This window comes from Protomyctophum bolini (assembly GCF_963924005.1).
Source record: "Protomyctophum bolini genome assembly, chromosome: 14".
NCBI classification, from domain to species: domain Eukaryota; kingdom Metazoa; phylum Chordata; class Actinopteri; order Myctophiformes; family Myctophidae; genus Protomyctophum; species Protomyctophum bolini.
This window is the reverse complement of record NC_137875.1, coordinates 8,885,763-8,911,370: the sequence shown is the minus strand read 5'-3', so window position 1 is coordinate 8,911,370 and position 25,608 is coordinate 8,885,763. Positions and strand designations below refer to the sequence as shown.

General features: G+C 42.6%; 2 protein-coding genes across 3 annotated transcripts in view; one reads left to right on the top strand and one right to left on the bottom strand.

Moving 5' to 3' along the window:
• Positions 1-11,119, top strand: part of LOC308328393 (A-type potassium channel modulatory protein KCNIP2) — a 142,164-nt gene extending 131,045 nt beyond the window's left edge. The window contains exons 2-9 of one of the 2 annotated variants that reach the window (XM_080782169.1): positions 4,578-4,683; positions 7,814-7,934; positions 8,364-8,433; positions 9,342-9,412; positions 9,843-9,950; positions 10,099-10,203; positions 10,402-10,464; positions 11,005-11,119. In XM_080782169.1, coding sequence (XP_080638295.1) covers positions 4,578-4,683; positions 7,814-7,934; positions 8,364-8,433; positions 9,342-9,412; positions 9,843-9,950; positions 10,099-10,203; positions 10,402-10,464; positions 11,005-11,052 — 692 coding nt within the window. In that variant the 3' untranslated portion in view covers positions 11,053-11,119. Of the gene's footprint in view, positions 1-4,577; positions 4,684-7,809; positions 7,935-8,363; positions 8,434-9,341; positions 9,413-9,842; positions 9,951-10,098; positions 10,204-10,401; positions 10,465-11,004 lie in introns of both variants that reach the window. The other variant, XM_080782170.1, reaches the window with a different exon arrangement.
• A 4,694-nt stretch (positions 11,120-15,813) lies between these two features.
• Positions 15,814-24,712, bottom strand: cox15 (cytochrome c oxidase assembly homolog 15 (yeast)). Its single transcript, XM_080781286.1, has 10 exons — positions 24,703-24,712; positions 24,321-24,419; positions 22,896-23,083; positions 22,500-22,622; positions 22,032-22,218; positions 19,226-19,393; positions 18,945-19,026; positions 18,494-18,648; positions 17,823-17,936; positions 15,814-17,218 (listed from the first exon to the last, which is right to left on the bottom strand). The coding sequence occupies exons 2-10, from the start codon at positions 24,405-24,407 to the stop codon at positions 17,087-17,089; spliced, it is 1,236 nt and encodes a 411-aa protein (XP_080637412.1). The 5' UTR covers positions 24,408-24,419; positions 24,703-24,712; the 3' UTR covers positions 15,814-17,086.
• Between the last annotated feature and the right edge of the window lie 896 nt (positions 24,713-25,608).

Here is a 25,608-nt window from a genome sequence, read left to right as displayed (position 1 = left end):
GCACCCTATCTCTGAGTGAGGGCAAGAGGACAGCAACAGTCTTTTCAGCATGTTTACCTTGCTTTCCTTTGGGAGACTGCTGGCATTTTGGAGTTGTGCCCGAGACGGCATCAAAAGCCTAATCTCATACGGTGTAAAACAATCTGGGTGAGCCAGACTTTTTCGTCTCGCTGGCTGTGAGTGTCTTGGCTCAGACATCCTCATAACATTGCCATGGAGACGGGATGCTTGTCAGTGAGTCGATTTATTGAGTGTGAAGGCCCAGAGCTATGAGTTATACAATACAGTATTTTAGCTTTTTCTTTCCTATTAATGCCCTACTTCATCATTCTATGTTACACCAAAGTGGCAAAAATAGCCAATCTACTACAAGCTCAAAACTCCTTTAGAGCTTGTAAATCTGCTATTTTAGCTATTTCTGAAGTTGAACCTGAATTATTTTTTGCATTTTATTTATAGGAATCCTGAAAAGTTAAATATTTATTTAATTTCAAATGCATTTAGTTTAATTATGTTAACTGTATACGAACAAAATAAAAAAGCACAATAACATTTTCAACAGTCATTAAGCTACTAATATAGACTGAAGTAATTTAAGCGAGTCATGTTTGGAATTGTAACAACCGAAGTCGATAATTTAATAAATCGGTAAAGAGAAGAAGGTGGGGCCGCATGTGGCCCCTGGCCACCAGTTGCCCACCCTCTATTCTCACTAAAACCGACCTGAGTTACAACTGTAGTTTGACTAAAAAATTTGCTATTTTTGGCTAATGTTCCCCAATATACGGATGCTGGGGTTCAAGTGGTAAACCACTTTTCGACCTCGTATCACTATTTTGGGCAAGTCATGTCATATTATATTATGTAAAAACACTTTTCTCCAAAGAATCACTATTATTTAGCACAAATCATCGCAATGAGTTGTGAGCTTGTAGATCGCTATTTTTTTGCTGTTTTAGAAAATACGCCTCAGGCTCTTAATCATCCATAAATACTTCATTAGAAGATATTTTATTTCATAAAGCTGCCTGATGAAATTAACAGCACATTTCATAACGGACAAATGAAAGGCACTCTGCCCGAGAGGGGAAAAAGGGAAAGTGAGAGGAGGAGAGGTAGACATGTCGAACAGAGTGTCCTGATATTTATCTCAATCAAAGTTTCCTAAAGCGTCATACATAATCTCACTTAAGAGTATACAGTATACACTCTTGTTTAACTTTAAAGTGTGCCCACGTACTGTCGGCGATTAGACAGCAGCTGAGAGGGTGCTGAGGCTCAGCCAGTGCACACACAGACCATATGCTCTGTGTCCTTTTATGCATGTTCTTGGTTGTCCTGTCTCTCTAACACACTCTCCTGTCATGTATGAAGAACAAAGCATCAAAATAGTGAGCAGGGCATTGAAAACAAGTATTCAAATAACAGCAGTTGTGAATATTGCCAATAATAATAATAATAATAATAATAATAATAATGATGCATGGCATTGTATAACGTTTTTCTAAGCACAGAGTTGCATCAAGGATTATTGTTTTTTCCACAAATAAATGATTGGAGGCAGCATTGAGTCACAGTGTTGCAAACTATAGGCTATGATTTAATAGCAGACCTACAACGCCTCACGCTGCGAGGCACTGTGAGTCTGTGAGCTTGTAGATCGTCTATTTTTTGGCAAAGAGTTTTGGTGTAGTAGAGGGGAAGAGGAGCAAATGAAGTACTGAACTTGTATTGCACTAGTGTTGAAGGTTCACTAGTGGTGAAATGTTCATTTCATCTATGAAAATGTTTCATCTGCAAAACAATTGTATACAATGTAGTCTGGGGGTGCTGGGTGGGGGGCGGGGATCCCTGCTACATGTCTCTCTCAGCTAAGGGGGTCTTTGGCCTGAAAAAGACCCCCTGCTCTAGGTAACATAGCTACTGCACATATTACCTTGAATTCCACCTTAACTGTAGATGTGTTATCCCTGTGCTGTTGTCTTAACGCCAGGTCCATATGGGAAAGAAATATGCATACACCCACACATACACCCACACACACACACACACACACACACACACACACACACGACAAACAAGCCCGGTGGGGGGGTGGGGGGCCTTGGCGCTGAGCCTTGGCTCGGTAGCTGGATCAGGGATCATCACCATGCTGTTTTGTGGTGGACATACAGTACATACAAAACGAGCAGACAATAATATAAAGAGTTCTAGCTCTGAACAGGTCTGTAGGGCGTAACTCTGAGTGTACAAATGGAACCAATGGACCCATAAGGGTCGTTTGAGAAGCAGAACCACTAGTACTAGTGGACTCATAATGTGCCATAGTGTCGTCGTAGTAAATCAGTGTAATACATATTCTGACGAAAACCTGGAGACTTGACATTCAGTAATTGGGTCATATGATCAAAATAAGATTATAATAGTGTGACCAAGTCTGTGCCACGGACGGACGGACATATTTGTCTGTGTATGGACATATTGAGATGAGATGAGATATACTTTATTAATCCCAGAGGTGTTGACACATAAAAAGCTAAAACTACTGGACGGACAGAAGAACACAAAACAGACACAAATGGACATACCCACACAAGACCAGGACCACCAAGGACCATATGCCATATGCCATTTGGGGGGGAGGCAGTTCTTATGCATTCGCATTGTATAGTCTGATAGCATTTGGCATGAAAGAGTTGGCATTGATAAGCCGGATGGATGACAGTTTGATTCCTAGTGGTGGTCATGTGGTGTGGCCTGGTCAGGATCCAGATGACGCCAGGCCAGGGCCACAGCCACTTAGAGAGAGAGAGAGAGAGAGAGAGAGAGAGAGAGGCTCCGAGGACAGAGAGAAGGTCAGAGACGGGACTGAGCGAGAGGCAGAGAGGGCATGCATACCGCAGTGTTCATTTTGTTGACTAAGACTAAGACTAAAAGACTACGATTTTACTAGATTAAACAATTTCAGGTGACTAAATTCGACTACAGCTGTGTTATTCACAAGAGTAGGACTGTCAGAATTTGCTGTCAATTAACACTGGCATGACTAAGACTAAAAGACTTGATATTTTGCAGACTAAGAAGAGAGTAAGTAAGTACAATTTCAGATAGACTAAGACCATTTATTATTGGTCTTTATTATTGGACAATTATTATTGTTATTCAAAAGACTAAGACTTAATCAGGATTTTCAGAAATGAACACTGCGTTTGTAGCGTTTGTAGTGAAGCGGGGGTTTGGGTCCTATCGATCGAGCGTCAATTGAATACTGTGAGAGATGTAAACGGCGCGAGGTACAGTCAGAGGTTTAGGCTGAAAGGATAACACAACAGAAAGTCCTGGGGACGTGTTTTTTCCATCACGGCCCTATTATCATGGCGTTTATTTCTCATTCCGCCGGAGTCCTCCTGAAAGGGGTGAAGGGGCTGCTGCCGTGGAGACGCAGAACTGACCGTAAGAGAGAGACTGTGTGTGTGTGTGTGCGTGTGCGTGTGCGTGTGCGTGTGCGTGTGCGTGTGCGTGTGCGTGTGTGTGTGTGTGCGTGCGCGAGCGCGTCCCTCCATCTACTGTACTTTTCATATCCAGCCACAGACCCAAGTACGGATCTGTAACTCTGAGAGTATTCAAATGGAATCATAAGGGCCCATTTGGTTCGCATCTCTTTTCACGTGCACATGTAGGCTGTGTGAAAGGAGAGCCCTTTATGGGTCAATCTGGTTCCATTTCTACTCTCTCAAGAGTTAAACGAACGCTCAGGATTTTGCAGTGTGTGGCGGTTATCGGTGGTCATGTAATCGGCACTGTGCGAGTGTACATGGTTGAGGGTCTGTAACTCTGAGAGTGTTCAAATGGAACCAAATTGACTCGCATTGGGTCCATTTGGTTAGCGTCTCTTCTCTTTTCACTGTGCATGTCTTGATTGTGAGTGTATACATCTGGTCGAGGTGGTCTTCCGGCGTTCTGTACACAATCGCCCCTTACAAATTGGATCAGTCGGTCATGGAGAATTGAGTTGAACTTAATGTGATTGTGACTGAGAGTGGTTTGACATCGTGGACTCTTCCACAGCCCCTTCTGATTGGCTGGACGTGATGATGTAAGAGGTTCCAGTGAGCGGTGGACATACGGTGCATCTGTTGTTTGAGCGATACGATCGCTTGGTCTCCCATGCCTTAAAGCCAGGTCAGCACGCCATTGTCATTGCCAACAGACCACATGAATCGGTCTGATGCACGTGTGTGTGTGTGTGTGTGTGTGTGTGTGTGTGTGTGTGTGTGTGTGTTTGCACGTGCGCTTGTATTACTATACTTGTGACGTTCTGAGGACCAGGACAATGGCTTTTTTTTACAACTTATTTTTACAAAAAAAATCATGAAATTCCCATTCTAAAATGTTGATATAATATCACAATATAGTAAAACAAACGTATGTGCGTGTGTGTGTGTGCGCGCGTGTGTGTGTGTGCATGTGCGTGTGTGTGTGTGTGTGTGTGTGCATGTGTGCGTGCATGCGTGCGAAAAGCAGCGTTGTGCGGGGGCATGTCTAACCTCTGTGCTGTGGTTCATGGTGACTTGCAGGTAACCCTTCCACCAGCCAAAGCAAAAAAAGCATAAAGCAGCGATTCCTCAAGCTGCTGCCGTGCTGCAAACCTACCACGCCGCCCCCCTCAATCGTTCAAAGCAAGTGCTTCTTCACTCTCTAATACATCTTTGTCAGGTCCTCGTCCCCTTCACTTCCCACCCGCCATGTGTTCTTCTGTCTGTCTTCCATTGTCAATAGGTTGTATGCTTTTGCTTTGGCAATGTAAACGTATGTTTTCTCATGCCAATAAAGCCCTTTGAATTGAATTGTATGCACTCCTACTTTCGGGGCTCCTTAGCAGCTTCCCTACTTCCTTCACAGGTCTTACCAATAATGCTAATTAAGGCTTGAGGTCCATTAGTATACAGTTGTTCTCATACTTTATCATTTCAAGGAGCCCCATGACTCTCCGAGTTACCCGTACGGGGCCTTTTGGAACCCACTCAAGGACACTTTGAGACCCACTGGTGTATCAGAGTGTTTCCAGTGATCCAACATGCACAATAGCAGCACCCTGACTCTGTTTGACCAGAATGGAACAGAGCCTTCATTAGTATCATCGGTAACACCCGTGAAGGAAGTCAGTCAAGTCAAGCAGGAAGAATTATTTCCAAAATGGTTGCTGTGCGTATACCCTATTTGCACGCACAGTGGACGCCACCAAAAGGAAGGTTTGTCACCCAACTGTACAGTGCTGGATTTATGATGTTGGTGGCTCTACTTGCCCCTTATGATGACTCATTTGGGGCCTACAATTTGCGTGCATGCGTGTGGGAAAGACAGCTGTGATACTGTACTGAAACAGCACGCAGATGGGGAAGTACCTGAATGTAAAACAATATAGTACTGTATGTATTCTACAGGATGTATTGGAAGTACAGTACAATACAAGGTCTGCTAAAAGGATGAATCCAAGAAATCCTATTGGCTTGTTTCCATTGAAGCATGCGCTGTTTGTTAGTTACCACATTACCGCACCGTCTAGGATTAGAACTCCTCTACTTGACGTGTACACCTTCCCATCACTTTTATACTGTAATCTTGTGGTTTAGTCTTGCATGGCCAGACGGCCGGAGAGCGCCTCCTATAGATCTCAGAATGCCTGGCTGCGCGAGACTGGTTTCATTTATTTTTGTTTTGTTTTGATGTGTCTAATTCCTGTGTTGATGTGTAGACCTACAGTAGGCTATGAAGTAGTGTCTCTTCCCTGTGTTGATGTAGGCTATACAGTATGCTATGTATGAAGTAGTGTCTCTTCCCTGTGTTGATGTAAGCCTACAGTAGGCTATGTATGAAGTAGTGTCTCTTCCCTGTGTTGATGTAAGCCTACAGTAGGCTATGTATGAAGTAGTGTCTCTTCCCTGTGTTGATGTAGACCTACAGTAGGCTATGTATGAAGTAGTGTCTCTTCCCTGTGCTGATGTAGACCTACAGTAGGTTATGAAGTAGTGTCTCTTCCCTGTGTTGATGTAGACCTACAGTAGGCTATGTAGTAGTGTCTCTTCCCTGTGCTGATGTAGACCTACAGTAGGTTATGTATGAAGTAGTGTCTCTTCCCTGTGTTGATGTGTAGACCTACAGTAGGCTATGTATGAAGTAGTGTCTCTTCCCTGTGTTGATGTAAGCCTACAGTAGGCTATGTATGAAGTAGTGTCTCTTCCCTGTGTTGATGTAAGCCTACAGTAGGCTATGTATGAAGTAGTGTCTCTTCCCTGTGCTGATGTAGACCTACAGTAGGCTATGTATTAAGTAGTGTCTCTTCCCTGTGCTGATGTAGACCTACAGTAGGCTATGTATGAAGTAGTGTCTCTTCCCTGTGTTGATGTAGACCTACAGTAGGCTATGTAGTAGTGTCTCTTCCCTGTGCTGATGTAGACCTACAGTAGGCTATGTATTAAGTAGTGTCTCTTCCCTGTGTTGATGTAGACCTACAGTAGGCTATGTAGTAGTGTCTCTTCCCTGTGCTGATGTAGACCTACAGTAGGTTATGTATGAAGTAGTGTCTCTTCCCTGTGTTGATGTGTAGACCTACAGTAGGCTATGTATGAAGTAGTGTCTCTTCCCTGTGTTGATGTAAGCCTACAGTAGGCTATGTATGAAGTAGTGTCTCTTCCCTGTGTTGATGTAAGCCTACAGTAGGCTATGTATGAAGTAGTGTCTCTTCCCTGTGTTGATGTAGACCTACAGTAGGTTATGAAGTAGTGTCTCTTCCCTGTGTTGATGTAGACCTACAGTAGGTTATGAAGTAGTGTCTCTTCCCTGTGTTGATGTAGACCTACAGTAGGCTATGTAGTAGTGTCTCTTCCCTGTGTTGATGTAGACCTACAGTAGGTTATGAAGTAGTGTCTCTTCCCTGTGCTGATGTAGACCTACAGTAGGCTATGTATGAAGTAGTGTCTCTTCCCTGTGTTGATGTAGACCTACAGTAGGCTATGAAGTAGTGTCTCCTGCCCGTGTTGATGTATTATACTGTAGTAGACATTGAAGTGAACATTAATCAACCGAACCAACTGTGGAAATGAACCTTGCCACTGACATGAGACCTCAGTCTACCGTATTCCATTAACTGCCATCACTCAACAATCAATGGAGCAGTCCTTTAATGATCAACAGTGATACTGATCGGTGATTGATCAGTGAATGCTTTGTCTGCGAAATATTATTGCTGAATTTGGCTTATAGAACATCAAGTCAACTATTGATTGATTGAATACTGTATTAGTCCTGAATGTAATCAGCACGTGGTACAGTCAGACATTCAGGCTAAAAGGATTAACACAACAGGGTGCATACGCTTATCCGACATACCAAGAGTCCGACAGTCATTGGTCCGACAACACCGCCGCCGGGTTGCAAATCACCCATGGCGTCCGCGTGCTGTAAGGGTTAGGTTAGTGTTTGGGTAGGGTGTCAGACTATGACTGTCGGACTCTTGGTATGTCGGAAACAAATGCCTGCACCCAACACAACAACGTTCTGGGGCCTTGTTTCCATTGTAGTTCTATGTAATTATACATGGCATCAACAAATACAAAATACTTTATGTACAGAGGACCTGTACTTTCGATGGGAATGTACATTTACCTCCCCTTATGTGGTCTCCTGATGGATGTTTTTTCAGCGAAACACAAACTGAACATCAATGTGTCCAGTACTCCAGTTTGTTGCACTGATGCTGGTGGCTGACGGTGCTCTCTCTCTCTCTCTCTCTCTCTCTCTCTCTCACAGACAGCGTGGAGGATGACTTCGAGCTGTCCACCGTGTGCCATCGCCCGGAGAGCATGGACAAGCTGCAGGAGCAGACCAAGTTCACCAAGAAAGAGCTGCAAGTCCTGTACAGAGGCTTTAAGAACGTACGTCTGTCTTTGTCTGATTCATTGAATACTGTATTAACAGTTTTCAGAAAAGGCACAGGAAAGTACAGTTCAATACAAGGTCTACTAAGAGGACTTAAAATCCAAGAAAGCCCATATATCATGGCTTGTTTTCATTGGGGTCCTTCATATTCAATTCAATTCAATGCATGTGTCTGTGTTAGTGATGGGACGATAATCGCTATTGTCATTTGAAACACTCACGATAATTGTATTGCAGAGATAAAAAATGTATCGTGAAATTGTCAAGATCTACAAGCTTGTAGATCCGCAATTCTTGGCTAAATGTTCCCCCCCAGAGTAGCTGAGTGTTCAAGGGGTTAACAAATAGGACATTTTAGGCATATTTTGATTATCTCAATAATATCGTCAAGCTGATGAGTTTCCTGCTTATTGTCTGTACCCTAGGAATGCCCGAGTGGAGTGGTGAACGAGGAGAATTTTAAGACCATCTACTCTCAGTTCTTCCCCCAGGGAGGTGAGTGGTTGACCGCTGACGGGACTTGAAGGCGGAGAAGAATGTGAAATACATTGTAAAGCGATTTGGAGAAAAGCGCTATATAAATGCAGTCCATTTAACATAATTATTCTTACAATAATTAGCCATTTGGCCCACGCGGTATCCCTGTATTCAGTATCACTGTCAACACATGCGCCCCAGACAGCGGAGACTTAATATTCCACTGGGGCTTTCTAGTTTGAAACGATTGTTTGTGTGTGTGTGTGTGTGTGTGTGTGTGTGTGTGTGTGTGTGTGTGTGTGTGTGTGTGTGTGTGTGTGTGTGTGTGTGTGTGTGTGTGTGTGTGTGTGTGTGTGTGTGTGTGTGTGTGTGTGTGTGTGTGTGTGTGTGTGTGTGTGTGTGTGTGTGTGTGTGTGTGTGTGTGTGTGTGTGTGTGTGAGAGAGAGAGATCTTGGATATTTTTAACTACTGTAGCTGCTAATTTTAGCCCCCTTAATACAGTACCTTTGAAAGATGTTCCATCCTGTCCCAACAACGTGCATTCTACTGTACTCACTGTTGCCAGATGTGTGAGAGAAACAAGCAACCATGCCCAAAAGAAGTGACTATATAGGGGACCCATGAGCACTTTAAAGTTTAAACCTATCGGTTATATGAAAATATAAGGTGGCTTGCGAGGTGTTGACATGTTGACATGTTGTGAGCTTGTAGATCCGCTATTTTAAAACAAAATCTTTGGGGGGTCTCTGGAAGAAAATATGAATACTAGCCTATATACCAGATAGAAACACTGGTTGAAACATTAGGAAGCAATCCCAAATAAGCAACTGCACTTTAGGAGCCTAAAGTCGCTTACAATAAGCGGACATGGCAAACTTGACTGTACATCTCTCTCTCTCTCTCTCTCTCTCTCTTTCTCTCTCCAGATTCAAGTATGTACGCACATTTCCTGTTTGAAGCCTTTGACACAGACAAGAACGGATCTGTTAGTTTCGAGGTGAGCTGTTTTTTTTACAAGCTGTCACTTTTCCCTGAAATGTGAACAAGGACGTCTATAAGTGAATATAGACATCATGGGCCACTGTGAGACAGTGATAACATGTACAGTATATATATATATATATAGCCTCTTATCTATGATATTATGACTGTTCTATAGTTAGTCTTTCTAACAAGTCTAAATAGTTTTACATACATTGATTTTAACCGTTTGTGTACATACATTATATGTATACAGTATAGGCCTACTGTGTATACTTAACTTTATCTCTGAAGCTGGGAATGCAGCCACGTGTCCTTGTAGTTTTGTAGTCTTTTACTTCTGCTACAATGTAGTATCATGTAGGGGCGTTCAAAACGGCCGACAGCGTCGATATGACATCTCTAATTGCTTCTTCTCTCCCCTCTCTCTCTCTCTCCTCTCTCAGGACTTTGTGTTTGGTCTCTCTATCATTCTGAGAGGGACCATAAACGACCGGCTAAACTGGGCCTTCAACCTCTACGACTTGAACAAAGACGGATGCATCACCAAAGAGGTAATACCACACACGCACGCATGCACGCCACGCACGCACGCACGCACGCGTATACGTTCAGTCTGACTACATCGGCTGCTCTAAGCATGATATTCGAGGGAAAGATGGCTGAAGATCTAACCCCCCCCCCGACTCCTCATGTTTGCAGGAGATGTTGGACATCATGAAGTCCATCTACGACATGATGGGGAAGTACACGTACCCCAATATGCAGGACGACGCCCCCAGGGAACACGTGGAGAGCTTCTTCCAGGTCACTCTGTCTTCTACACGATACACAATACACTCTCTAGACTCCTGTCTTCTACACGATACACAATACACTCTCTAGACTCCTGTCTTCTACACGATACACAATACACTCTCTAGACTCCAGAAATAAACGCAAAACCTCCAAATGTTTTGTTTTGTTGTTGTTCAGTGAGTAAATGTCTTGTACTTTTCCTTGCAGAAAATGGACCGCAATAAAGACGGTGTGGTCACTATAGAGGAGTTCATCGAGTCTTGCCAAAAGGTAGACCAGAAAAATAAACATCTGCATATTCAATTTCACTATGCTCTGTCTGAGGGCTACTTATTCACTATGCTCTGTCTGAGGGCTACTATGCTCTGTCTGAGGGCTACTATGCTCTGTCTGAGGGCTACTATGCTCTGTCTGAGGGCTACTATGCTCTGTCTGAGGGCTACTATGCTCTGTCTGAGGGCTACTATGCTCTGTCTGAGGGCTACTATGCTCTGTCTGAGGGCTACTATGCTCTGTCTGAGGGCTACTTATTCACTATGCTCTGTCTGAGGGCTACTATGCTCTGTCTGAGGGCTACTTATTCACTATGCTCTGTCTGAGGGCTACTATGCTCTGTCTGAGGGCTACTATGCTCTGTCTGAGGGCTACTTATTCAGTTTCACTATGCTCTGTCTGAGGGCTACTTATTTTGTATGATACTGGCCATGATACTGACATGATACTGACCATTTAAGTAAAACAAAATGTGTGTGAGTACTTTGTCCATCACTGACTTTAACACTGTCTGTATGTCGTTTCTCTCTAAAACAGGACGAGAACATCATGCAGTCCATGTCACTGTTTGACAACGTCATCTAAGAGCCTCCAGAGGGAAAGCACACATGGTGGCACTGTGGAAGTGTGTGTGTGTGTGTGTGTGTGCGCGTGTGCGCGTGCATGCTTGTATGTGTGTGTGTGTGTGTGTGTGTGCGCGAGCGTGCTTGTGTGTGTGTGTGTGTGTGTGTGTGTGTGCGCGTGTGTGTGTGTGTGTGTGTGTGTGTGTGTGCGTGCACATGTGTGTGTGCGTGTGCATGTGTGCGTGGACAGGCATGCATGCTTGTGGGTATATGTGTACACGTTTTATATTTTTGTTGACCTCTTGTGTGTCGCTGCTGAGTGGACCATCCTCCTGGACCGATGGCCACCTCCCCCCAACGACACCCCCACACTGCTGAGTGCGCCATCCTCCTGGACCGATGGCCACCTCCCCCCAACGACACCCCCACACTGCCGCCAGAGACGGAGAGAAGACCAGAGGCAGGCTCATAGACACTGACGCACCACCCGTTGTTGAACGAAAGAACTCCTCAAAGAGCGACGGTGTTGTTGAATCCCCCTAAACCCTGACCTAAGACCAACAACGCTGGTCCTGAAGCAGCTACACTAACTCCTCTCACTCCATAATAAATGTAGAGGTGAATCCAGCGCCATCTGGTGGAAGCAAAAGGAGCAGAGACACTCGCAAATGGAGGGGTGGGGGGGGGACTAGTAGGGACCCAAAAGAAAGAGACAACAATGACTGGGTTGAACCGAGTGGCCCCAGACGTCACAGGTGGAGACGGCAGCGGTGTTGATTTCAATAAGGAACTGATTTTAATATCGCATGATGATGTCACTAATATTCAATTATGTATTTACAGAGATACTCCAAAGTCTGCCTGTCTGTCTGCTGTTCCTAGTCATCCACATGTGCCTCACCTTTTGTGTGTGTGTGTGTGTGTGTGTGTGTGTGTGTGTGTGTGTGTGTGTGTGTGTGTGTGTGTGTGTGTGTGTGTGTGTGTGTGCGCGTGCGTACATGAGCGTGTGTGTGTGTGTGTCAATGTTGATTTTGACAGCAAAATGTTATGTAGTTTTAGTCAGTCTTTTGAATACAATTTCAAATGTCTTGTATTTCTTAGTTGTACTTGATCTCTCCTCCACTAGTCTAGTTTTTATTTGTTTTCGTCAGTGAAAAAAAGGTAGTTGACGATTCTTTTTTCGTCATTTAGTCGACAAAATCAACACTGTGTGCGTGTGTGTGTGTGTGTGTGTGTGTGTGTGTGTGTGCGCGTGCGTGTGTGCGTGTGTGTGTGTGTGTGAGGCTGTGAGCGTGTGTGTGTGTGTGTGAGAGTGTGTGTGTTGTGTGAATCTGTGTGTGTGTGTGTTAGAGAAAGACAAACATAATCTAAGGTATTTAATCTAACCCATATAAGACTTGTGGAGTAAATTCAGTAAAACACCCAACTTCATGTGTCCCTGCGCCTTCCAATTACAATCCTAGGTGTGTGTGTGTGACTGTGTGACTGTGTGTGTGTGTGTGTGTGTGCGTGCGTGTGTGTGTGTGTGTGTGTGTGTGTGTGCGCGTGTGTGCGCGTGCGCTGACTGTTGTTCCTCTTCCAGTATTCCAACAGTACTAAGTTGACTTGCACAAGCAGCTTTGTCTTGGTGGAAAAAGTACTCAAATGCATTACTTAAGTAGTAAAGTATCAATACTGCAATATTTGAATACTCTACAAGTAAAAGTACATAATTCAAAAGTATTGGCATCAAAATGTACTTAACGTACCAACAGTAAAAGTACTGTAGTACTATACAGAAGGTCACATTTCAAGTTTTCAAATATATATATATATAAAAAATACAATGCGTCGCATTGCGACACATTTTGAGCTTCTAGATCGGCTATTTTCAAATGGCCGAAATGTAAATAGGGCTGAATAACGTTTTATAATAATAATCATGATCTGCAAAGTAACTAGTACGTTTTCAAATACTTGTAGTGGAGTAAAAGTACAATATTTGCCTCTGAGATGTAGAGTGGAGTAGAAGTAAAAGTATTGGGAATTGAAATACTTAAGTACAGTACTTGAATACATGTACTATACATGTTACTTTCCACCACTGCCATACTGTGTATGTGTCCTCATTCATGCTCACTATGGCCTCGCTCACACCTTCGCAAAACAGACTGATGTATGCTTGTTGTATACAAAGGGTGTGATACATCTTGCCCCAATGCATTTCCAATAATGGGAGTCACATGGTTTGACACAACATTTGTGTTGTATGAGGGGGAGGGGGGCAGTCGAAACACAGCCGAAAGCCATACAACAGCTTGTAGTCCAGAATGTTGTATCAAACCATGTGACTTCCATTGGAAATGCATTGGGGCGGCCATGACACTTACATCTTGCTTACATCTAAGTTGTATGCTAGATCGAAAGGTGTGAGTGAGGCCTATGAGACGGACGGTGCCATTTTCTGCCTACACGACCATGTGGAAGGTTCTAACGTGATGACATTATAAACTGTTTCTTTATTTGTTTTTATTGATGAAAGAAGCACAATGGCTTCTAATTAAACGTGCACATTTTCCAGGGAGGGAGTAAAGAGGCTGCCGTTTCTATTGGATATATGGAACGCTCAGCCATGGTGTTGTTGCTAGGCAGGTTTGTGAACTGTCCACAGTCCACTTGAGTCACAATGGCACCTTTTACACCAGGGTTGAACTCGTTCCATTCTTTTACACCAGGGTTGAACTGGTTCCATTCTTCTTTCTTTCTTTTTTTTCACTGTATATTTTTTAAAAGTTGTTTTGGTAATGGAACCAAAACATAATCAAACCTTGAGTCTAACCATTCAGCAGTGGTGGAAAAAGTAGTCAAATGTTTTAGTTAAGTAAAAGTACCAATGCTGCCATGCAGAAATACTGTGCAGAAAAGTAACCAAAATGTACTTTAAGAAGTACTATTGTGCAGAAAGTCCCATTTCAAGTTTTCAAATATACAAATATTTTGAAAATAGCAGATCTACAAGATCACAATGCGTTGCATAGTCTATTTTCAAATGGCTGAATACAGTATAGGGTAGAAGTGCTTAATGTATGGTTTGTAATGTTTTCAAATAATTGCAGTGGGAGTAAAAGTACAATATTTGAATCTGAGATGTAGTGGAGCAGAAGTAAAAGTATTGGGACTTGGAAATACTCAAGTAACGTACACATTATCTCAAAATTGTACATAAGTAGGCTACATGTACTTAGTTACTTTGCCCCACTGCCATTCAGCTATGCCACTCACAGCTGGTGGAAATGCACGCCGGATCGCGACCAGTTCCGTGAAAGCAACAAGGTTCCAAGAATCTAAAACAGAACGAGTTCTAGAACCAACGTTCTTTTGGTGGAAAAGGGGCCATAGTGTGTGTAGGATGGACACGGTGCCATCTGATAATGAGCATTAGTGAGGACCAATTATGTGAAGGTTAGTTTGAAAATGGCTGTGACGTGTTCCCTATTTTATATTTCGTCATATGATGATGTGGTGCAAAAATAGCTACAATGAAAAAAATAGTAGAGACACCAGGGTCCATATGGTTAATCACCCTCTAGGCTCCTATAGACCAGGGGTTCTCAACGTTTTGGGCTGGGGACCCCCGGAAATGCTTTGGCCATACATCTCTTTTTCCAGAGTCACGGCCTGAACCATTTGGGATGGAAATTGGAAATTGCGGAAATTGCGGAAATTGTGGAAAATGCGGAAATTGGAAATTGCGGATTGTATTCAGTGGGAATTATTAGTTTACCAACGTGTATTTACTTAAGTAGTAGTTCCTGAGACAATAATTTGACTTGCGGAGACATTACTAGCATCTTTCCGCCGGTCATCAAATGATTGGCTTAGGAATACGACACACACTGAATTCAAGGCTTCTTATGTTCATCATCACAGATATACAGAAAGGTCTTTATATTACAGAGCGAATGAATATAAGCAATAATGTGTAGAACACATTAATCACCTTCTCATTCATAGCCAAGATTCTATTGAATAATACGCATGAATGCTGTCACACAAATACCTTCTTATCCTGTTGTGGTTCTTGAACAGTTTGCACTGCACTTCCAACCTTTGTCATTTCTTATTTCCCTGTGTTGGTCTTTTCACTTATAACCACTTGAACCCTTGCGTTTTCCATTTTGAACATTCGGTTTAAAAAGATCAGATCTTACAGTAGAAAAGCTCACCATGCACGTGTTGAGAGCTTGTAGATCGGCTATTTTCGACGAAGATATTTGGTATAGAGGTAAATACACGCATATATCTAGAGTAGAGCCCTGGGGTTCTCCAGTCAACTATAACTATATCGTCTCGGTCGGGTGGAAACCTCATGTGTCCAAAACTGTCACTTTAAAGTAGTATGAGAATGTGTATGAGAATGTGAGAAAGAACACAAAGTCAGAATATGGAGATAAGAGGTTTCTGCCAACTATATAATAGGGTTTAACTGGTTATGTTTTTTTTAGTTTTTCCCCCCTTTCATTTTACTTTGGGGGGGAATAGTGGGTCTGTCTTCGTTGGTCCTCCTTGCCAGTGCAGATGTTGACTTCCACTAGTCCTGACCAGGAGTAAAAAGCTGTCTATACCCGCATGTACTGTGTCTAGAGCAATGAGAAGCTACCTACTAACCCGTTGTACTGACAGTGTCTAGTGAGCTAGCCTCAACTGGTTGCATTGCATTATTCAAGATGTGTATATTTTGTACAGACAATAAAGGAAATCACAGTTGCTATGCAAAAAACTGACTGGAGAACTAATTGAACATAAGTGCTTTTATTCCGTTTAGACAGTGCTGTACAAAAACCTTCATACCTTAAATTATCAGCACGAGGTCAAAACAAAAAAAATTAAGAAATAATTTACCTGTACACATAATACAGTGTTCACTTCAGTCAAATGCTGCCAAGTTGTCCCCAGTTTTAAATCAAGTTACTCTGCAAATCCTGAGCTTATCTTAATGAATACAATATTTAGTATGTTAACCCATTAAAACTGGGAAAGCTGTGTCATTTTAGATTTCATTATAGCACATTGATTCGCTAATCAAAAATAGCAGATATACAAGTATGAGCTTGTAGATCTGCTATTTATTTTTTAATCGTGAACATTTGTGCAAATCTTTTAATATATATTTCAAGGCAAACATTTTAACTCAAATCTTTGCTTCTGGGGGTCCCTGGAACAATATTTAGAGATGGGGGGGATCCTTGACGTGAAAAATCACCACTGATGAATGAGTGGGTGAATACAATATACGTACCTATGTACGTCTGCAGTGGTTGGCGGTCCCGTGCAGTTCCATGGAGACATTTAACCTCTGGTTATTATAATATTTTGCTTAACTTTATGCTAATTAGCCAGGCCGGCCTTGATTTTCAGGCCCGTTGACAACTCTACAGCTGCTGGTTGACACCTTCAATAAGGTTTGAAGCAGAAAGTGCAACAGATTGAACACTAGATGCATGCCATCTTTACTGCAGTTTAGATCATTACAATAACCTCTCTGTCAGGAGATATACATGTATGTATATAACTTACAGTAGCTTTCATAGACTCTACTCAGACATAAGGCAATAGGACCAGCACAAAACAAATAATAAAAAATGAAATCACGCGCTTCTTATTTCAACTACCGGTATGTACACAAAGGCTAACTAATTACAGTTAGAGTAGTATTCTGGCTTCAAGCCAAATATGTGTCCTTCACTCTACAAAGAGTCCTGATACAGGGTAATTTCAATCTGCCTGTCTTTGCATAACGTCTAGTGTAACAGATGGTCAACTCCCCCACACCCCCTCCAAAAATAAAACAACATATCTCTTTCAACAAAAGGCATGGTCGAACTAGAAAAGTGCGCTTCTCGGAGTCGGAGCGCAGATCTACACAAGGCAGCGTTGCCTACCCAGGGCTGTGCCAGTCATGGGGTACCAATTTGAATGGTTGGAGGTTCGTCCTTGCACACTAGGAGTGTACAAAGGTTCACTCCGATGGAGCAGACCGTGTGAGGGGATTTAATCCACAGACCTGCAGCAGGCATTTACTTGGCCACCTTGCGGAGCTCTGCCAGGACCCAGATGGCCAGCGACAGAAGGACCACAGAGCCAGACTGGTGGGTTGCTGCCAGTGGAGTGGGTACATACAGGAGCAAGGTGCTGATGCCAAGGACCACCTGAATGAACACAAACATATAGCCAAATAATGTTAACCACTTATGCCATACTGTATATACTGAATAACATCAGCAAAAATAGAGTATGCACATGCATCACTTTTCCAAAGGGACACGCTCCCCTCATATATAAGATAATAAGATGTGGGGAGCGTATCCCCAAATCGAGTGGCAAAACATTGCGTAGCATGGAGCATTGGAGTTTGTTTGTTGGAAATCACGGTTCCAAGCGCTTCCAAACTCTGAAAATAATCACCTGCATGAAGGTTCTTGACAGAAAGTAGCTCATAACATGTCTACTCTATGATGGATTTGTATGAAGAACTTTGCAGATAAGAGGATAATTCAAGCTTTCCATACAGTTGCAATGTTGGTGAGTATAACATCATTTTATACACTCGGATAAGACTTTTCTGTTTGGATGCATGGGCTGTCAAGGCCAGAAGGTAGTATTTTTTGCTACTCAGTATAGGCTTTCCCGCATATCTTAGCTGATCTACATGCGTTGTAGATTCCCCATTTTTTTGTCGTTTAGTCTTAGTCATAACAAGTCATTGGTTTTCTCCTGTGGAGTCAAACTTCAGGTACCACTCCCAGGACTAACCTGTCCATAAGCCATCGTGGCGAGGAGGCCGATGGCGATCTTTGCCCTCCTGGGCAGCATCATCCTCCTGGAGAACAGATAGAGGCCTGTGATGGCCGTCAACGACGACATCGCCTGGAGAGCAGAAGAAGAAAAAGCTAAAACCTTGAAGAGATGGAGATGCATTATTTGACAGATATGTCTGTCTGTGTTTATAGCCTTAAGCCCTAACCACACCAAAGGGTCACCATGCAACTCCTTGGGTCCAAACGGTTGCAAGGAGTTAACGCTAAAACTGTCTTGACCCTTTGGTGTGGTTTGGGCCATTGAATTCCATGCGTTGACACTAGGGTCGAAGTGCAACAAGACATATCACACCACAGGGACAACGCTAAAACCGTCTTGAGCCTTTGGTGTGGTTAGGGCTTTAGACATACACGTTTGACACAAAGTCATGACTCGTGATTAGGCCCGTCACAATTATTACATCATTTTAATTGCCTAATCGCAATTATTTTGCATAACCGTCACGGCATCACACGTTTATATATTTTCCAGAAATAGCTGATGTACAAGCTTACACTGCGGCACGAAGTGACACATTTTAAGTTTGTAGATTATAGCTATTTTTGTAACACTGTACTGCATAGATAAGATTGACCAACTGATAAATGGAGTAATGTTTGACATACCAAGATCCTGTGGTCAAACTGCACAGTGGTGGGGTTCTCGAAAAAGTTCTTGAGGGTAGGGGAGAAGGCCAGCAGGTCATCAGGCACCCATCGCTCTCCCATCTTTGGGAAGGAGTTGTACACCAACCCGGCATCCAACCCGGCAACAAATGCACCTGCAACACAGTATGGAGTTACGTGTACATGTGTTGAGATTATTTTATTAGGAATAATCTCTTGAGATACAGCATCTCATTTTTGAGAGGGTCCTAACTAAGACCCTGTACATCAGCCCAGCATCCAAGCCCAGGCGCAACAAATGCACAGCATTCCAAAGAGCCTCATGTAACAACTTTGAACAATACAGTTTACCTCTATGTCACACAGCTTACAGATGTTAACATTCCATTATGCAATAACAATGGGTACTGAGCGATAAGTACTGAGCGCGCAATACGCCTAAGGTTCATACCTGATAGAGCAGTGAGGAAAACCAGTCCTCCAGTGCCTTTGGCAAACCTTCTGAGTTGTGCCAGCCTCTTGGTATCAGCCAGCTGATGGAAGAGATAGACAGAACATTCATACATACTATAGTATCACCAACTCTGCATATAGGTGTAGTATCTACCCCTCAACTATGGTTATCACTGACCTAAATAGATTAATGTAAAAGCTACACTCCCTGCTATACATTGTCTCACTCTCCAGATGGCTACCATTATACTTCTGCCACAAAATCAAGTGGCACCTTACCTTGTGGGGCGGCATCAGCATGGTAAGGCCCGTCCACAGGGAGGCGCAGTAGAGCAGCAGGGCAGAGCCCAGGTGGGCAGACAGACGGTACTGACTGACCCGTGGGACGTCATGCGACTCTGGCTTCTCCTCCAGACCACTCTTCACCATGTACCAGCCCAGCAGGCCCTGAATGAGACAACACAACATACATAGCACATATCGCTGTTAACTCTTCACCATGTATCAGTGACATCACAAATGTGTATTGACATCACAAAGACTACATCTTTGTGAAGTCACTGAACACATGAGCCCAAGTTCTAGACCTCCAGTTCTAGACTAAAGAGAAGGGGGGACTTTTGTATTATTTCCACCTTCTAACTCTAAGGTATATGACATAGTTCAATGTTGGGGAACTTTGACAGAAAAAGACTCGCTCACCGTATAAACAAAGAAGTAAAACTCCTTAGACTTGAGACTTAGAAAAATTAATTTTATTTTATTTTAAGATGCTGTGCTCATGGTGCTCTGTGCTCATGGTGAGATTAAAAAGCAAAACGTTTTCGGTCCTCAGACCTTCGTCAGTGCTATGGTTTTTTACAGACAAAGAACTTGCTTTTAAACAGCTTCCAAACAATACAGCTCAGGTGCTGTGCATTACTAATTGGTGACATCACCTGATTGTGTGTCACCAAAAGTGTTAGTTTTCTTGGAGTAAACTCCAAGAAAACTAACACTTTTACTAGTGCAGTTACTAACAAACAATACACTATCAGACAATTTGTAAATTGTAGTTCCTCTAATGTAGTCTACATGATTACATGTAAATGTAATCTACAGTACGTAGGCAAAACATCCAGGGCAGTCCGCACACGCATCATAGAACACATGAGTGCCATCAGACGCAAGGACATCAAATCTCCTGTCGCCAGACACATCAATGAAGCCGGTCACTCCATAGCAGATCTGTCTTACACAGTTATTGATCAAGTTAAGAAATCTAGAAGAGGGGGTGATTTAGACACTAAACTCCTCCAAACTGAATCTAGATGGATTTTTTATTTAAAGTCTGTCAATCCAGGTGGCTTGAATGAAGATCTCTCCCTCCAGTGCTACCTATAGAGTAAAAAGTTATATTCAAAAAGTGATTATATAAGTCTGTCAACATGTGATGTATGCAATATTTTTGTTTCTTATATAACTTTGATTTTGTATATTTATCTCTTCTGTAATGTCCACGCCCACAATCAGGTGATGTCACCAATTAGTAATGCACAGCACCTGAGCTGTATTGTTTGGAAGCTGTTTAAAAGCAAGTTCTTTGTCTGTAAAAAACCATAGCACTGACGAAGGTCTGAGGACCGAAAACGTTTTGCTTTTTAATCTCACCATGAGCACAGAGCACCATGAGCACAGCATCTTAAAATAAAAGAAATTTTATTTTTCTAAGTCTCAAGTCTAAGGAGTTTTACTTCTTTGTTTATACGGTGAGCGAGTCTTTTTCTGTCAAAGTTCCCTTATGTTTTTGAGACCACCGCTACCGTAGTCAAGTTTAAAGAGAAAAAAAGGACGAAGAAAGGCGCAACAGTTTTCTCAGTGCTTCATAGTTCAATGTTGAAAATCAGTGGTATTCCTTTTTGACTCCATATTCTACCTTTTTGTGTTTTTTTCTGTAAATTAACGCCCTACTAAGTAGACCACATAAATCTAATATTTAAAATAAAAAAGGGCCCATCAGCTGACTTCACTGCTTCTATAGTAGTTGACGATGCCTCAATGTAATAACTTGTTTTCAAAAGTGTTGGGTGCAAACGTCAGTAGCATAACAAAGTTACATTCAAAATAATAATAAAATAATAATTTCCCAAGTCTTATCTGTATCGCCAGCACCGCTATTCCAAAGCCCCTTTGAGCACCCCTGCCCTACTTGATCATAGCATCAAAAGTAGCAATTATGATGTGCTTTCTCATTTGCTATTAATCTTCTGATCTATGCTTTATAAGAAGCCATTAAGTTATTATTTCATGCTCATGATACAGCTGTGGTGAATATCATTGCTGTGAGTCTGGCAGTGATTGAGAAACCCTGGACTCACCTATCAAGCTAGAGTCACTGATTGAGTGATTGACAATGTTTGTGGCACCTGGAGAGTGTGGCTCAGTCAGTCCAGGGTGAATGTGAGCAGAGAGACAACTGGAGGAGCAGGAGGATTATTGCCCAAGTCTTGCTAAATTAGTTTCTATTTGACCTTATTGGATCATAGTATCGTACCACTGGCTGAAGTGAACTTTTATAATGTGGATTATTGGATTTCTTCATCTTGACAGCCCTAACTTCAGGTGATATATATATATATATATATAGCCTACTGTACTTCCTTGTAAGAAGTAGTCTCGTGTAGCCAGACAACTATTCCACAATCTCTAGTCTGGAACTACAGCTCCCGAAATCCGAGTAAGGAAGCTGCCATTTCCATTCACGAAAATATATTTTAAAATATCTTTAGAGCTTATTTTTTATTTCTTTTTCTGTTAAGCAACAAGCTATATAATATGCTATATATGCTTAGATTATTTATATATTTATGCGCAACTGTAAATACGAAACGGAAGTGGCGAGTTCCACTTCCGCTTTATAGTTTACTCATGACAGCTCTTCCGTTGCTCCAGACTGTATGAAGAAAGCATTTGGGAATTGCGAGAGGCAACAGTCTGGTAACGCGAGACTATGTAAGAAGCAACATCAAGCATCAGCGTTGAGATGAATCACTGCTGTTGTCTTTGTCGTTCATCTCTCACGACTCCATCTGTTGTTGTGGCTCACCTGGAAGAAGACGAACCCACACAGCCCCACTGCTTTCCACTTCATGGAGCGGTTGAAGTAGCCCTTCTTCCAGAAGTACACGGTGGGCAAGACGTACGCCAGGCCCACCAGCCTGCCCCACATACGGTGGCCCCACTCCATGTAGAAGATGAACTTGAACTCTGGCAGAGTCATGTCGTGGTTCATTCTGTTATGCACACACATGACGACATGACCAAAAGTACAGTTCAGTTCAATACTACGATTTAAATGATATAATATGATATAACTAATATTCTAAACATAATGTAATCTCATAGTGATCATAACAATACATAAGAACTTAAGTATATGTTGGCTTCATTGATCCAAGCTAGAATTCTAATCAATGGATTAATCATTAAATTAAACATGCTCTGAAAATGCATTTCAAGTGGGCCCCTGGCCCCTGAATGATTAAGAAAAGGTTGAGAACCACTGGTTTCTTACATTTTGAACTCTGGAAACTGCTGGTACTTGGAGAATTCAGCCTCCCACTCTGTTCGGGTCTGAGGAGGCTTCATCTCTCTCACCAGGTGCCAATCCACCATGGAGAGGCCCGACTCAGTCAGCCTGATCACATCAAATGAATAACATAAAGGACAAGGTACTGTATATCAACAGTTAGTACAGGAGTAGGACTGCGTCATTATGGACACAACCACATCAGTAAGGCCGTCACGATTACGTAATTTTACATGACGATTTATTTAATATATTTAACAGATAATTGTGATTAACGATTTGATTGTGTTTTTGTCAATGAGCACTGGAACATATGAATATAAATTTACTTTGGCGATTGTGTAATAATTGTGACAGGCCTACACATAACTATGTATTTACCTGGTGACTCCGCCCAGGACAATGGCCCCGACCACTGTCACGCTGCATCCCACTAACCAGCGGCCAACGATGCGGTTTGTGGAAGCGTTGGGTATGGTGACGGCGGTCGGAGTAGAACCGGCCCCTGCTTCCGCTGTGATGGTGCTCTGGGTTCTTTTCACCATCCACTGTCGTAGCTGTGGACTCCTCTGTAAACAACAAAGAGTGTTTTTGGGGGTTATAGCGTTGCATCCAGGAGTTGAGCAGAAGGCATTGCAGAAACAGATTCCTGCTGACATTTTGACTCACTCAGCTATGAATCATATCTGGGCAGCCCCCCACCCTGACAAGCACTTTGAATTGAAGGCATAACATTTAGTTTGACTCCGTTCTCTAATTATTATTAAAATGGCTGATCAGCTATTTTCAGTTTTTTTGTTTGCCTCTTTCTTACTAAGATTTTGCCAATTTAGTATTAAAATAAATCACACCTGTGTTAAGCGAGGGGCGCTAATATATTAAAGTCTATCTCATGTTGATTAGGTGATGTAATAGTGATGTAAAACAAACGGTGCGCAAACATTAAACGCCATTAATAAGAAAGGGACAATATGACGTAAATGACACATTATGATGTATATTTTCAATTCTGTCAATGCGTTTACAACACAAACATTGAACTAAAGACAAACATTAAACCTGTGTATAGGAGGGGCTGGCGCCCCTCAAAAGATCTAAATCTCAAGTAAGTCAATACTCTGTATACACTTATACTGTGTCAGTTTGTTTACAGTTTGCCAATAGTCTGGGGACACCCCAAAATAATTTGGGGGTCCCGAACCACTGCTCTATCAGCATGTAATATAGCCTATGTTCTTTGTTAGAACGCAACTCATTATTCCAATATCAACATCATTATGTCACTGATCCAGCTAGGGGATGAACCAGGCTATCTCGCTAACGCACTGGACAAGGGCTATAGAACCAGGCTACCTAAGTCCTCTTGTGTGCACGGTGCAGTGGGGTGCAGTGTGCACCCATAGCATTGGTTCCCAACCTTTTAAAACTTTAGTAGCACCTCAGAAAATATTTGGCTCTCCAAGTACCACATACCAACTCATGTGTAGTACCAGAGGGGGGCTGAAGTACGGAGTACCACCAGTGGTTGGGAACCTCTGCCCCGCTAAACTCCTCCACCCCGGCGGCCCTGAGTGACCATCCAGCCAGGGGTGGCCCTGGAGTCGAACAACCCCGAAGATAACCTACCCTAACCATCTTACATTCCAGTAAGAATCAAGATCAAGGCGTCGCTTGTCTACAAAACATGCCGCGATGTTAGCAGCATCATCATCTGATCTGACCTGACCTTTTTTCCCCATGCCGGCTGAGGTTAACGTTAGCAAAGCATTATAAAGCATACTTAGCATCACACCATAATATACTTACACTGCTGCTGTGTGTGAACGCTTTCCCCCCAGCAGCAGCACCGCGACCCCCGCAGAGAACCAGCGACCGTAACGACGGCAGCAGCATCCTGGCTCCGATCTGTGATTCAGGTACGAGTAGAGTAACTAATCAGATACCGGTACCTCCATCGTGTTATGGTGTTTCCTCACAGTCACACTGACACAACTGACCTGCAGTGTTGCCAGATTTTGTGATAAAAATAAGCAACCACGAGCAGATTTGATTGATTGAAAATGTTATTAACAGTTTATAGAACAGACTGTCACTAGACTATAGTTCAACGACGAAAGTAAGCTACAAGTAAATACAAAATCTGCTACGAGGATAAAACCAGAAAATGCAATAAGACTTGCTCATTTACATCAGAGTCTGTGTTAGTTTATAGACAGTCATATGCCTACAGAATATTATGAGCATTTAAATACAAAAAAACGTATGGAAATCCTCATATACACGGTTAGAGAATAAGTATGTGTACTGTACTGTATGTTTCAGTCCTTGGCTCTTTTATGCCCATATATGGAGATCCCTGATGTCCTATGCAGAGATCTCCAAATGGGGTTAAGTTTAGGAACATGGTTAGGTTTAGGCATAGTTTTACTGAGGTTAAGGTTAGGAATAACTTATAAGGTTAGGTTTAACTGTTTAAGCATAATTTACTTACCAAGTTACCAGTAGGTTACTTTAGGAATACAAGGCTGAGCAATTCTGCCGGCTGTACGCCTGGGCCGTGTTGGTACATGGGCGACTCATTTAGTCATTTGGTATTTGTCACAGACATGTGCAAAGCAAGTTCAGTCAGGAAATTCAGGGCAGTTGCCAGCGGCCTCAGCATCACGTTCTCATTCACATGATTCACTCATCCAATCACACATTCATTCCAGCTTCATACCGGCTATTTAAACTGGACGTTTGCACTGCTCATCCTGCTTGCTTTCTGCTGCGTTGCTGTCTGCTAAACTTTTGCTGCTCACCCTCCTCCACCCCAGCTATCACCTGTCGTTTTGGATCTGCTGTTTAGGTAGGGATTCAGAGTCCCTAGGCTATATGGTTGGGACTGATGCGCTTGATGATCAGAGTACCTATAAAGCAGATCCAATTCATCGCCAAACCATAATATATTGCTCATTTTATATTCAATAAATTCACACATATAGGCCTACAGACTGCACCGTTATCCCTTCTGGCACAATTAGTCAGTGGACTAATACGGTTTGATTGATTGAAGTATTCATTAACAGTTTGCAGAATGGGTACATTTCACATG